Genomic DNA, 14103 nt, shown 5'->3' on the forward strand with positions numbered 1-14103 from the left:
TTATGCAGGAATGTGTTAATTACTCTTGTAATGACCACTTCCGCTGATAGCATCTAGGTCTCTGCGTAAGTTACAAGTTGAGTAGGTGTTTTTGAGGACTGTTTATCATATAATACAAATTTATGAGCTTTACGTACCAGCAATAGGGGCGCCCAATAGTGCACCGAAGCCTTGGAACAGCAAGAAGAGACCGAAGCAGTTCGTCAGCTGCTCTAGACCGATGTACTCCACTACTAGGATCGACCGGAGTGACGCGAAACATGCTATCGACAAAAAAAAATTAGGTTAGTACATAGGTAGACAATTTCGAAAATGTTTAATCTGTGTTTGCATCAATGAACAAAATATAACATGTGAAAATTTTACTATGGCATTTTTGTGTTCAAATATTTTTTGCGTAACTCTCGAGCTAATGACACCATCTTAATCAATAACTAGATATTTTAATTTGATCAACTCACCAACAGCAAGACCGAAGACAACGCAGTAAGTGTATTGGAAGACTTCATCGAAGCAGTAGCCACTGAACATGGTTGCAATACCGCCAGCAGATAGAGCGATGTTGTTGAGCCACAGTGGAGACACCTTCGGCATAGACGACACCAACCCGCACGCAATACGACCCACAATGTTGGCGATACCAATAGCTGATACCAGCAGCACAGCACTGTGTTCACTCATTCCATTCTCTTCTGCTCTCTTCTTACAATACATGTAAGGCACGAAGAAGCCTAACATCGTGAAGAAGCCGCTGATGGCTAAAATGTTGAAAGTTGGTGACTTGAACAGACTGACATCCAACATAGTAGCAAGAGTCCTTCTGACGGCTTCGGGGCAAAGACTACACTTGCCAGAACGTTCTTCTTGCGCGTCTTCTTTAGTAGGAACGTGAGTGACAGCTAAGTGGTATCCAAGTGAGGTTCTAGATGTGTACTGAGGAAGCCTGGTCAAGCTGGCGCCGAAGAAGATATCATCACGGTAAAGAGGCCTGGCCAGGTCAGCATGCGAGCGACGGCACCTCGCTTCTCTTGGTACGACTTTGACACCCGGAGCAATAAGGGGTTCCGTGTTTTCAATGTTGCTATTAGAGTCTTCTTGTTCGTCTTTCTCATCAACAGGTGCAGTAATAAATAGTGGTTTGTTTCCGAGTTTGATGGTTCCGGCGGTGGCAGACGATCTCCTGCTGAGATGGGAATTGCTTCCTCGGAAGACTTCTTCAGCGGTCGGGTACCGCGTGTTATTGGCGACTCCCATCCAAGTGTGGGGGCTGACTTTGTTGGTAAACCTCATTTCGTTTGGCATAGAGATTCCAGAGTCGAGTTTGCTGTGAAGCTTGAGCATGGAGTTAAGTTTTTCGACGGCTTCTTCGTGCCGACGAGCAGTGTCGGTGTCTTCGGCCTGGTCGGCGAGGGTGACGCGAGTCGGCTTGATGGGCCTGAACATCGCTCCACAGATCACGCAAATCAGAAGGAGTCCTGTAATAGAAAAGATAAATTACATCTCGCGCACATTTGGACGTATTAATAGAATTTCACAATCGTTAATGTGATTAATGTCTTTTCTACGGGCTGAGTTACGTAAACTTGCCGCTTTTATAACGGAAGACGCCCAATCCTATTTTTTTCTGGGAATATGGGAATAAGTAGGTATTTAAGCTTACTATAACTTCTTTCAAGCTTCAACTCCTATCAACTTCTATCTATCTATCTATTTACCAACTGCGATGGGCTGTACCGTGCATCATACCTAACATGGAACGAATAACTGCGAGTTATCTTTTTGATGCCCTGCAGCTTTGCCCACCAGGATACGCATGGCCAGGCGTGACAACTTCTACTATTATAAGTAGGAGTTTCGTAATCAAATTCTGAATGATGTCAAACAAACCTGCATAGATGAGGATGGTGACCCGCCAGCCGACAGACGCGTTGAGACTATTGGTGATGGGTGCGAATACGACGGTGCCGACTCCGGAGCCGCACAGAGCCAGCCCCGTCGCCAGCGCGCGCCACCGCTCGAAGTAGAAGCCCACAGTCAGGACCGCCGGCATGTACACCATGCCGCAACCGAAACCTGTGATAGGGGAACATTTTAACATATTTTTATGGGAGATGGACAAACATTTGACCACAATCTCACCTGACGGCAAGTGACGATGTGGCTGAAGATGGGGTGTCCCATCTTCTTAGGTACCTAGAAAGTGCCTATTCACTCTAGCCTTGACGAGGCCCAGATTTTCCCGAGGTTCGCGCTCAACTGGGCACCCTCAGGCCTGTTGTCTTATATTTTGTACCGGGTCCGGCCGAGAAGTTAATGTTATTTGCGGCAATAAGTACGTCAAAAAAGGAACATTTTGAAATAAAATTATTATATACCCCCTCCGGTTGATTGAGGGGAGGCCTGTGCCCAGTAGTGGGACGTATATAGGCTGTTTATGTTATGTTATTATACGTAAAGTTCGATGCACATAGAACCAGAAGAGCGGTTCGCTTTCCCAGGACTATCCGCAGCAAGTATAATAAAAGTCGAAAAGGAAAATGAGCTTGATTTTTGAACATCTTAAGCTTGGCTTCTATTTCTAGATTAGCATTTTCTAATTTATCTTTGACCCAGTCCCAGTCCTTTTAGATGCGTATATTTTAGCACACTAGATTTTAAATATACTTGATACTAACCTCCAATGATTCCATAGACAAGGTAGAGATATTCTATGCTCGTCGCGAAATAGGACAGGCCGAACGCAATGGAAGATATCACACTACCCACGATTGTTACCACTCGGAATCCGTATCTGAAACAAACGGGAATAAGTTACGTAAAACTTAGGTGTGAATTTGCCTTAGGTAAACTACACGATTTTTTTTAGATTTATTCAAGACGTTCATCGTTATCAATGCAGCTCTTTGTTTGTTTTTCTTCTACCCCATGAAAATACTTATCATTATTTCATTTGACGGTCATAGGCTAGCTAACTAATCATAGAATGATCTCCATAATACTACCATAAAGTTATTCAGATAGGAAGAAGTTTACCCTCCGTTTATAATACTTAAAAATCATTTCGCAACTAGGTATAACATTGGCATGAAGTGTTACAGTTGTTAGAATGTTATAGTTCTATTCCAGTACAATCCAGTTACAAGTTGTTACCTATATAAATAAAAAACTCAAATCTCAAACTCAAAAAATAATTTTCATTAGGTAACATAGTTAACGTCACGTTAATGTAATTTTTTTACATAAATATATATTTTGTCGAACGTCTCATCCGCCTAAAACTACACCAGCTTGTCACAATCTGTACAGCAGAGGAAAAGTTGCAAGAAAAATATCGGCTCAGGGATTTAGTTTAGACGTTTATTATCCCGTGAAAATAAATAAATAATAAATTCTTACTTGTTTGCTAAAGCTGAAACGAAGGGACCGCCGAGAAGGTACAGACCAGCCAGTAATGAGTTCACAGGTGCCACGTGGCCTTTCGTCGTCTGTAACAAAAAGAAAATCAATTTATTTCCAAACTTCTTCAGGTAACTTGCGTTATGCCCATCCTTTAGGGGCGTTACGAGCCTGCATGGGGTGCGGAGGAGTCGCCAACTGCCTACCAGGCACCTCGATCTCACGGGGTGCCTCTGCGAGGTCGTCGGTAACTTTAGAAGCTTGTTAGACTTCCTTGGGGAATTGGGCGGGCTGGAGTACTCCAGCCGTTTCAGGAATCACGGAAAATTGACGTTCTGACGTCGAGTTGCGGAAAAATGGCCCAATACCAATAAGGACAAGAGTTAGGCTCAAACTTCACCAATGCAGAGATGTGCTGAGCAATTAAGTGAAGTTCGGGACTTACGGCTGATTGTCCGTATCCATCACTTTTAATAGTTTTAAATTATTTATTACTTATAACTTTTTAAAAATTTCGGACCGAATTGGAACACAACAAAGTATCAGATTAAGTTGTCAATGCAATCCTTATACCTAAGTAATGAAGTCTGACATTTCAATAGGTAATCAACATAACGATAGATTTAAGTGCCAATTTAAGTTATTATTCGTGTCAATAAGTCGAACGTTGGTGTCTAAACACCTTATTAAGTCTCGTAAAGTGACACTAAGCGTTTATTTTTTATGTGGTTTTTTATATCCAATAAGTAGTTAGGTATCACTATAATAGATACCTATTAGGTACTTATCTACGTAAGTAAATTAATACCTGATTGTTATGCCATAAATCAAAGAATAACACGATACTATACGATATTAAACCACCAATCCGCACTGGGCCTGCGTGGTGGTTTAAGGCCCGATCTCCCTATCCATCCATAGGGAAGGCCCGTGCCCCAGCAGTGGGGACGTTAATGGGCTGATGATGATGATACGATATAAAACGATAAGTCGCCGCGCCGCCCCGCATCAATTCGTCTCAGGCGCCGCCAACTTCACCCCCTGTCTTAAAAGGCCGTCCGTAAGCCGTTATGGAGTAAGAGGGAGACCGCGGACAGTCTGTATCGCTCGCACTTACGGTCAGAATAATATTTTTGTAGACAGTGTTCGGGGTGTGCGTGCACGAATATCGCGATAAGTAGGTAAGGTCGATAAGTTAATGGGTGATCGAACGTTTAATAGTCATCTTCATCAACTCGCAATGCAATAGGATGGAAAATGCATGTTCCATATTCACTACGGGGACATAATTATATTGGCTACTTATACATATAAGTTAAGATCATTAATCGTAAGTAGTATAGGGAAGTGGCTGATTAAATTAACTTCCGAATTGACGTACAATTTGAGTTAAGTATCTTAAATTCCAGATAGGTAAATTAAGAAATTTCATTTTTGCAAGGCTCTGAACGTGGAAGTCAGTTTACATACTTCCCACTTGGACATTCTGTCTCTCTCGCACTGCCCCACTGGCCTTCTTGTGAGACAGTGACAGATTTACGCTTTTTGATTTCAATTAGTGAAGCGACAATTTAATACACGGATGTCTTGTTTAAAGTAAGGAAGTTATATGTCGCGGAAAAAAAACGCTCGAAGACATTTAAAAAGAAAGTGAAACAATTGGTAGCTGTAAAAATCAACTAAGCAGATAGTTCGATAGATACGTACCTACTTTCTACAGAAGCAGATTCATAAGGCTAATTTTTGAATCTGTCGTCTCTCGTGTGGATTATCTTTAGGGTTACCTATTATTGAGCCGCCAACGGCCTCTTACATGGCTCATGTAGCAACTACATACTTACTTAAGTAAGTAGCAACTACATAATTACTTAAGTAAATATAGCCTGTTCCACTGCTTAACTTTCGGATAATCGGGTGATCAGCCTGCAATATCCTCACCGACCTACGGATACCTAACAAGTATTTTGTGAGGCCTATTTCCCCACCGGGATTCGAACCGAGGAGCCGTCGAACCAATGCTTCACTGGACCACGGAGGCCGTTGCTATCCTAATGACCGGAAGAAATATCGTAATAACAATCTGGCATAAATCATTTCCTAGCAGAGTTAGCACCGACATTATCATTATTATAATTTTATGAATTGATAAACAACAGATCGTGGTTAGTCACATGTTTGCCTTACCTGAATGACATGCGTTGAATAATGAATACTTATCCCTATATTATCAAGTACCTATACTACGTACATACCTACATACATAAACAACCTATATACGTTCTCACCTATATACGGCTCAGGCGTCCCCCAATCAACTGGAGGGGAGTATATATAACCACGCTGCTCCACTGCGGACTAGTGGAGGTGTTTTACGGCTAACAGCCGGGACCAACGGCTTAACGTGCGCTCCGAAGCACGGCATCATAATTTTGCGAAAAATCAGATGATTCAAACCTGCAATGTCCAATCAAGGAACAGTCTCACAAAGTGATTTCGACAATGTCCCCATCGGCAATCGAACCTGAACCTCCAGATTCCAACGCTGTAACCACTGGACCACGGAAGCTGTTGTGTGTATGTTACCTATATTACATTATGTGTACTTATTGTATATTGTGTGTACCGTACCGGGTCTAGACATGTTTAGTAAACAGCTAAGTTAGGGGCCAACCACATACTACTCGTATAACCATTTACAGCGCAGTCCACTACTCATTAGTATTGTATTAGGTAGTCTGATTATGTATTAGGTAAGCGTAGGCACACGTAGGTAGGTAGGTTGGAGGGTGTAGGTCCGTAGTGTAAGCGGGGGTGGGTAGGTGGGGTGGTTGAGTAGGTAGGTGAGGGGTAAGGGCGGGACTTTGGTTGACAATTGATTACGTTGTAGGTATTGTTTTATTGTCGTTGAATCCTAAAACCTATTTCCATTGGGTAGAAAATTCTTAAAAAATGGGAACTAAAACTGGGTTTCAATACTTATTTTTCTTCTCTTGGGCTTTAGCTGCCAAGGCCCCTGACATAGATTATGTACTTAAATGTAAAAATTTTGTTACCAATTTCAGAGATAATTCCTATTTGTATCGACTAATTATTCGTGATAATAGGCTAAGCAATGTTTCATGAGTTATATGAAAGCCTCATTCCACGTGTGGTCCTATTTTATATTTGCTCTAGCCGTGAAGTGCTTGCGCCGACTTGCTATTGGTCTAACGGGACCTAACCGTCAGTACTGTACTTAAGTCTAACTTCTCGGTAATAAAACCTAAGTACTGCATCGCAATGGACCTTTGAAGACGGATGTCTTAACGAGAACTGATCTATTATGTAAACATTCATTAGGTCCCCTGAATTGCGCGAAGCCTACGATCACTGTTAATTACGTCTGATGAATAATGTTTTTTATATTTCTAGGTTTCTTTCTTCCTATCGTTTATCGCTCGCGGAAAATGCGAGTACCTTAGGATAAATACTTACGATAACAACAAATATACCTACTTACATTGTTTTTGCATAAATAAGTAGGTACCAATACAAGAATGTTAAAAAGCCTCCTGTCTTAACATAACATAAATATTTTATTGCACAAACAAAAAATACAATATACAAAACAAAACAGAAATAGAATATACAATAGGCGGCCTTATTGCTAAGTAGCAATCTCTTCCAGGCAACCTTTAAGTATAGGTCTTCTGAGTATTCACCTATGAATCTACTGCCTACCACTACCTTAGTTAATAAAAAAATATGAACTCGAATTATAGTCCCTAGGAACTTTGTTAAGATGAGAATTTTTACTTCCTCGGAACTTTAGGAATGTAAAACGACCAACAAAACCACGGCTTCTAAATCTAAAAATGTCATGATTTCGTAACGCTATGGAAAATTATTTTAAAAAACATTCGAAATTAGGTTGGCGGGTGGGCGCCATGCTTTCAGTGTTGTGAAATGTGAAATTTCACACAAATATTGAACCGAGTGTGGCGTCTGCATTATTTATTTTTTTACAATTTGGCTGCATCCCAATAGTTGCGTTTGCGACTAATGGTTTTATTTCTGTCGCATTGAGCTACTAAGGTCGATACAATGAGAATTACATTATCACAGCGTTATGTAAGTTCAGGGTATTAGAGGTCACATAAAAAATAAATTAGGTACTAATATAGGCAATTTCAACCACATTTATTGTCGAACAGATACAGAGGGCAAATGTTTCGGTCAAATTACAAGTTCACCTCAAAACAACCTTACCTGCAGGGTTTATTGTATTCACTCAGTATCGTAACCTTTAAAATAGTTAAAATTACATTATTTTAGTAAGTAAGTACTCAAATTATAATCAAATAAAAAAGTAAGTATTCTTCATAAACTGTTGTTAGACGGTAAAGCAAAGTAAACAAAGTAGAGTTTTACACTTCTTTACTTAATCTTTCGAACGCCGGAACGCGGATCTCGACCAGACACAATGTAAAATCCATTGTGTCTGGTATCTCGGCATATGAGAGGTTAAACATTTAAAAACACAATTTTTGCCCTAGGTATATATTGTAGATTCTCCTCCGATGGCATTAACTATTTGGCCAGACATATCGACAGCGGTCCATACCCGGTAAAAAATACGCCTATTTCAAATAATAGATTTAAAAAAAAACTTTAATTTCACTATTATAAAAGAGAGAGTTCACGATATTCGTAATTAAACATAACATTCGAAGTACAACAGTTGGTAATGGCGTCACGAGGTCGCCGAGGGCGTTGACCCCGGTGCATTGTGCAACCAACGCCCTGCATGCGTATGCAAAGTGTTATCCTTTACCCAGTGGAAAAGTTTAAAGCCAAAGATGTAAGAATAGAGAGAAGTGCCAGATATATAATTTATTTTTTTATGTTGGCTCGACTAATATATACTTAATTGTGAACTATGAGATCCGAGAAGAATAAATAAATTAGCCTCTAGTTAACAGAGAAGGAAAGTAGGTATATATTTTTTCGAGACTTTAACTACTTGGCCGACCAAATAGAGAGCGGTGAGCGCCCAAACCCGGTACAAAAATTTAAGACGACCTACCTCGGCTCAGTTTGTTTTTATCAAAACTATGTCAACTGACGCCAAAGTGTAAATTAGGTACTAACTAGTCTAAAGCTCGGTGAAGCGTGATATTACATTATTATTTTGTTATTTAAAAATATAAAAGTTATAGCAGGTTAAAATACGCATGTGAACTGTAGCCGTATCTGCATGCATGCCAAAAATATCCTAACTCATAGTGCTCACGTGCACGCGATTGGTGACGTTTTCGCACGCGTTCACCCGCACGCATTATTACACAAACCTCTTGTTGTCACATGCGTTACAAACCAAAGTCTATTATATCGAAAACTTTGCCAAGTAGATGCCAAGAACACTGGCCTATCAAAATAATTTATCTAATAGCCGGTCAATTGGTTCTATTTCATTTCCATTTGCGTCGGTAAACAGATGATGGAGTTCGTAGAAAGACGTTGAGGTCGACGCCGAGTGGTGTAAATTGTGCAATTAATTGCCCACCAGGCTTCTGTGACGTCCAACCTATTTAGGGTTGTTACACTTGTTACAGAAACTACGGGATCCGACGTCTTGACGGTCTCCGTGGTTCAGTGGTTTGAGCGTTGGGATCACGATCCGGAAGTCCCGGGTTCAAATCCCGGTGGGGACATATCACAAAAATCACTTTGTGATCCCTAGTTTGGTTAGCTAACATTACAGGCTGATCACCTGATTGTCCGAAAGTAAGATGATCCGTGCTTCGGAAGGCACGTTAAGCCGTTGGTCCCGGTTACTACTTACTGATGTAGCTTAGTTAGTAGTCGTCATATGAGCCGCTCAATAGTAACCCTGACACCAGGGTTCATGGGGTTGGCACTCCACCTCACAACCCACGCGATTGAAGAAGAAGACAGAAACTACGTAACGCTCACATACTTTCGGACGTGAGAAGTTTTTGACCTCACTACCAGTGCCAGCCCTTTAGTTCAGATAGTAATGGAGCGAGTGTCACGTACCTAAACTTCGCTTTACTTAAATCGTTTTTTAAGACCCATTTCGTCATTCATTGATCTTTGTTTCCTTATCAGGCCTGATTTGCGTCATCCTGCTGAGATATAATTACTACATATTAATATTTTATATTCCGAAATATAAAATCAATTTGATAAACTAGCGACTCGACCCGGTTTCGCCAAGGCATTTTTTTACACTATGGTATTTGTAGAGAATTTCAGACCATTATAGTCAAAGCCACATGGCAATTCATTCAGTGGTCTTAAGATTAACTTGAAGTAAAGTTGAAGGTATTTTCAGGTTTTTTTTTTATATTACGTATTGATGCTAATGTGAGAAACTCCTCGTAAGCTTAGCAAAGCCCAAAACTGGAGAAAACATCCAGAAAAAAACAAGACAAATTGAACTATTCGAAGGACGGACGATCACCCGTGTTGACCTTCACACAAAGCTATTCCTAATAGGCGTGTTCTGTTTGCCCACAAGTGACCAGATCTTGTGGAAAATTTCGAGAAAACCAGATCGGGTCGTAAAATTCATACAACTGGTTCTGAGAGGCTCGCGTTATGCCGATCGCTACATAAGACGGTAATTAATGTATTGAATTCTACAGCTCGATCCTTATGCGGAATGTCGACTTGGTTTTGTTTTGGATGTATGAATATTCAATACGACACTATAAATATAAGCTAGGAGTTATTGCAGTGCGCTATTAAAGATTTTGCGACGACGCTGTGAGCTGATTCTGAATAAAATTAAGGTAGACTTTACCTTTACTGTACTATTATTCCTTATTCTATGCCTTTACTTCTATTGTAAGGGAGTTTATGTTTTAGCAAACATAAATACTCTGAAACATAGTTGTCTTGGGGCTTTAAAAAAAAATGTCGGCCTAGTGGTTAAAGCGTTAGGTTCGCTCACGATCTCAAGGTCCCCCGATTCCCGATGGGGACATTGTCGAAATCATTTTATGAGACTGTCCTTCATTTGGTAAGGACTTTACAGGCTTGAATCACCTGATTGTCTAAAAAAGTAAGATCCGTGCTTTGGATGACACGTTAAGCCGTTGGCCCCGGCTGTTAGCCGTAAAAACACCTCCACCTCCAGTAGAGTAGCGTGGTGGAGTATGCTCCATATCCCGTCCGGTTGATTGAGGGGAGGCCTGTGCACGGCAGTGTGATGTATATAGGCTGTTTATATTTATGATCATAAATAACAGAATGTATTTTAATAACCTACCTCTCATTGAATTCAAGTGAGTGTTGACGCCCTCCAAGACGTAATCAAAGACTCAAGTGAATGCGAAGCAGATGTAAATTTATGGCGAAGAATGAATGGAACACTTGTTGAGGGGATTGGGGCCTTGGCCTTAACATTATGGTAATTATGGACCAGCATTGTGACGTGCGGTCTACCGGCGGCAGTCGCCTGGCCGGCGCGCGACCTTTCAATTTCTTACTTCAGCAAATTGATCAGTGCCGTGTTTATCAAAACTTACAAGTCTACACACAAGCTACAAGCTACTTACAAGTATACATATACTTGTAGTTTACATAAACGACGTTTATAAAAAAAAACTAGGGAGATTTTAAAAAAGTACTTATGAAATAAATATTGATGCTTGTAACATGTAATCTACATATTGTGTAGTTTTGATGTAATAATGAATTTTTTTACAAGAAAATCTTGTAATACGGTGCTTGTAAGTTTTGATAAACAGGGCACTGATCTATTTAAATCATTTATCGTGGTAACTTGTTAGTTAAACTACTATGGTATCATTATTTTTAGTTCGTGGAAGGGATACTATCCACTAGCTTCCATCAAAGGTGGTAATGGTTGAAAACGCATCTAGCTCATATGCAACCACTGTCAACTTAATTCTGTCGGATTATTGGACAATAAAAAATTTTGGTAGTTTTTAAAACTTTGCCTAAAATTGACATATGATTAATTTTTTTTTATCAGCGGACAATAAAATGACAGATATAATTTAAAAAAAAATTAGATGGTGTGTACAAGAATTAGCACCAGTCCATATGTAATGCTTACAAAATGTAAGTAGTTATTTTCCGATTTTACTGCACTTATTTTGACGTGTCTTTTTGTAGGTTTGCGCGAGATGGCCTTAAATATTTGGCCGGACAAATTTTATTACACATGACTTGTGCGTGACTTTGAAGAGTTTGAGATGTGATTAGTCATGTTCCAAGTGAGTCGCCTGAAAAATGTAGGACAATGACACTGTATCCGAAATCATAGAGTTGCTAGTTTCGCACTCGCCCGCTAATTAGTTATTCGTTTTCCTGCCGACCCACTTGGACTCGCCTTGGTGGCAGATTGGACGTGATTATTGACTTATTGTCTAGCCTTCTTGCTTGTCAATTAGTTTTATGGCTGTGTTAGATGCACTAGAAAATTAAAGAGGAGAGAAAGACGTACGTATACCTCTTTAGTAGATTATGAAAAATGTTTGATTGACAATTTAATTTCCCGAATGGAAAAAAACGCCAAGAAATAATTCTGTTATTTCTAGTGCACATTCCGATCTAAATTTAAAAACTAAAGAAGCATTTCCCGCCAATGTCCATTGAAGCACGATCTCTAGTTTATTTTTTCTCGACTCAAAAAAACAAAAAAATTAAAAAGTAAATACAAATAGAGGGCTCTATACTGTTTGGTTGTTTTTATATTAGTAGTTTAAAATCGGAGGCACGGCACTGACGCAAACTGCGTCTGGTGGGTGTGGCCTCGCCTAAATATAGAATGCGCACGCGACGGTTGCCTGACACTCTGGAAATCTCCTATCTAAACTAGTTCTCACTTCTCAACGAATACATCAATCGCATCAATGTGATTTAAACAATCAATTTCATTAGATACAAATGCAACTGTGTTCAAAATTTCGTCAGCCGTAACGGATTCCAAACATGATACATTATGGAATCAAATGATATCCTAAAAGTAGGCATCAAGTATTTTTAGATTACGAGATTTATACTGATGCAATATTCAGTAAGTTTTCATAGTAAGTACTAGTACATAGTGAAAGATTTTTAATTATCACGTTCGGCGTTCGTTATCTGAACACTAATTTATTATCCCACAAAAATTCGAAAGATATGTTTTGTATTACGTGATGGAATGTCGTGAATTTATTACTATAGATGAAGCTGCCGTAACGTATTTATTTATTAGAACCTTATTTATTTTATTGTTGTCTAAAAGCAGTATGTGCAGTATTTAGTAAGGGGGTTTCGTCCAAAACGAAGAGAATACACAAGCGGAGACGTTCCAAATCGACCAATCACAGCATGGAAGAAGCAAGAGAGAAGAATATCGCTCTGGCTGTGATTAGTCGATTCCTTTCTGCTTTGAAGGAAGTCTAACACTTTTAGGGTTCCGTAGTTTCCGTACCTCAAAAAGAAAAACGGAGCCCTTATAGGGTTACTTTGTTGACTGTTGTCCATCCGTCGTCTGTCTGTCAAGATCCTTTCTTGACAATCTCTTTTCGAGATTTTTAATCCTTTGTTAATTTACAACAGTAAGTATGTTGTTTTCGAAATTTCATCTATTACAACTGACAAAGCGAAAACAAAATACAATACTCACTTTGAAGTCTTCTTGTATGGAGTCCAGCAGCATTCCTCCGGAGAAGATGATGCCGTCAACGAGGAAGTTGCACATGAAAGACGCCACCACCACCACCCAGCCCCAACCACCGTCTGGTGGTACCACCTGCAAACATACCACAACCGTCAAGATTTGTTAAACATAACTTAAGCTCACGACTATATCCTAAGGAAGGTGCACCCTTCGCAAGATGAACTAAGTATCTACACATCACCAAGCTTCCTGTTAGACCAAGTTAGTGGTGAGCTACTTGGTGGAGAGCAGAGTATCGCCGTCGTTATTGGTCGAGCCAACTGTTGTAGTGAAAACTGCACTTAAATAAGGCTAGGTGCTAACCTAGTCAATTGTTCTACAAAGAGACGGATCAACCGTGGGTACTTAGTTTATCATGCGATGAATGTATCTCTAACTACCGTACTTAATTGGGAGTATAGTCGTCTTTATTCAAATGAGAAGAATTGAGTCAAAACGGAAAACTTTTTATGTATTTTGTATTGAATTGGGTATTTGATTGTGATTGTGACGTCATGAATAAAATGTGGTCAAACTTATCGTACGTGTTCATTACATACCTATTTATTTATTGATTTAAATGAGTAATAAATAAATATATTTTGGGATCTAATTCATTCATTAAGTATTTTATAATTTATCTTTGACCCAGTCATCTACTCAACTGTTATTTAGGTACTTATTTATTTTATCATGATAAGGCATGACAGTATCTATTACTATATCTATTACTGATACCCAGATTTATTTATTATCATTACCTACCTATGATATCACAACTCAAGTTGTAATGGAATTCTAAGGAAGCCCATGCCTCACTCTATTTTCTTTAATAAGTACCAAACAACTTATAAGATACGACCTCTAGCCTAAACATAAAAGAGCAAAACATACTATCTACCCAACCAAATCTAAAGACCCAGTAAAGTTATAAACCCAAAAGCCATTTTCCTTTTTTAAATAAATTACCTGGAATCTGACAGAGTCCCTACTCTGCTGCTGCCCGCAGGAGCAGTAACTGTCAG

The 14103-nt window shown here is 39.6% G+C and overlaps 1 protein-coding gene across 3 annotated transcripts in view; it reads right to left on the reverse strand.

Moving 5' to 3' along the window:
- LOC126371467 (monocarboxylate transporter 3) overlaps positions 1-14103 on the reverse strand; it is a 38403-nt gene that overhangs the window by 3191 nt on the left and 21109 nt on the right. For all 3 annotated transcript variants that reach the window (XM_050016775.1, XM_050016776.1, XM_050016777.1), the window contains exons 3-8: positions 13046-13171; positions 3397-3485; positions 2676-2791; positions 1888-2073; positions 462-1475; positions 138-263 (exon numbers count right to left, since the gene is read on the reverse strand). In XM_050016775.1, the coding sequence (XP_049872732.1) occupies positions 138-263; positions 462-1475; positions 1888-2073; positions 2676-2791; positions 3397-3485; positions 13046-13171 (1657 nt within the window). The remainder of the gene's footprint in view (positions 1-137; positions 264-461; positions 1476-1887; positions 2074-2675; positions 2792-3396; positions 3486-13045; positions 13172-14103) is intronic.

Source organism: Pectinophora gossypiella, chromosome 12 (genome assembly GCF_024362695.1).
Source record: "Pectinophora gossypiella chromosome 12, ilPecGoss1.1, whole genome shotgun sequence".
Taxonomy (NCBI): Eukaryota; Metazoa; Arthropoda; class Insecta; order Lepidoptera; family Gelechiidae; genus Pectinophora; species Pectinophora gossypiella.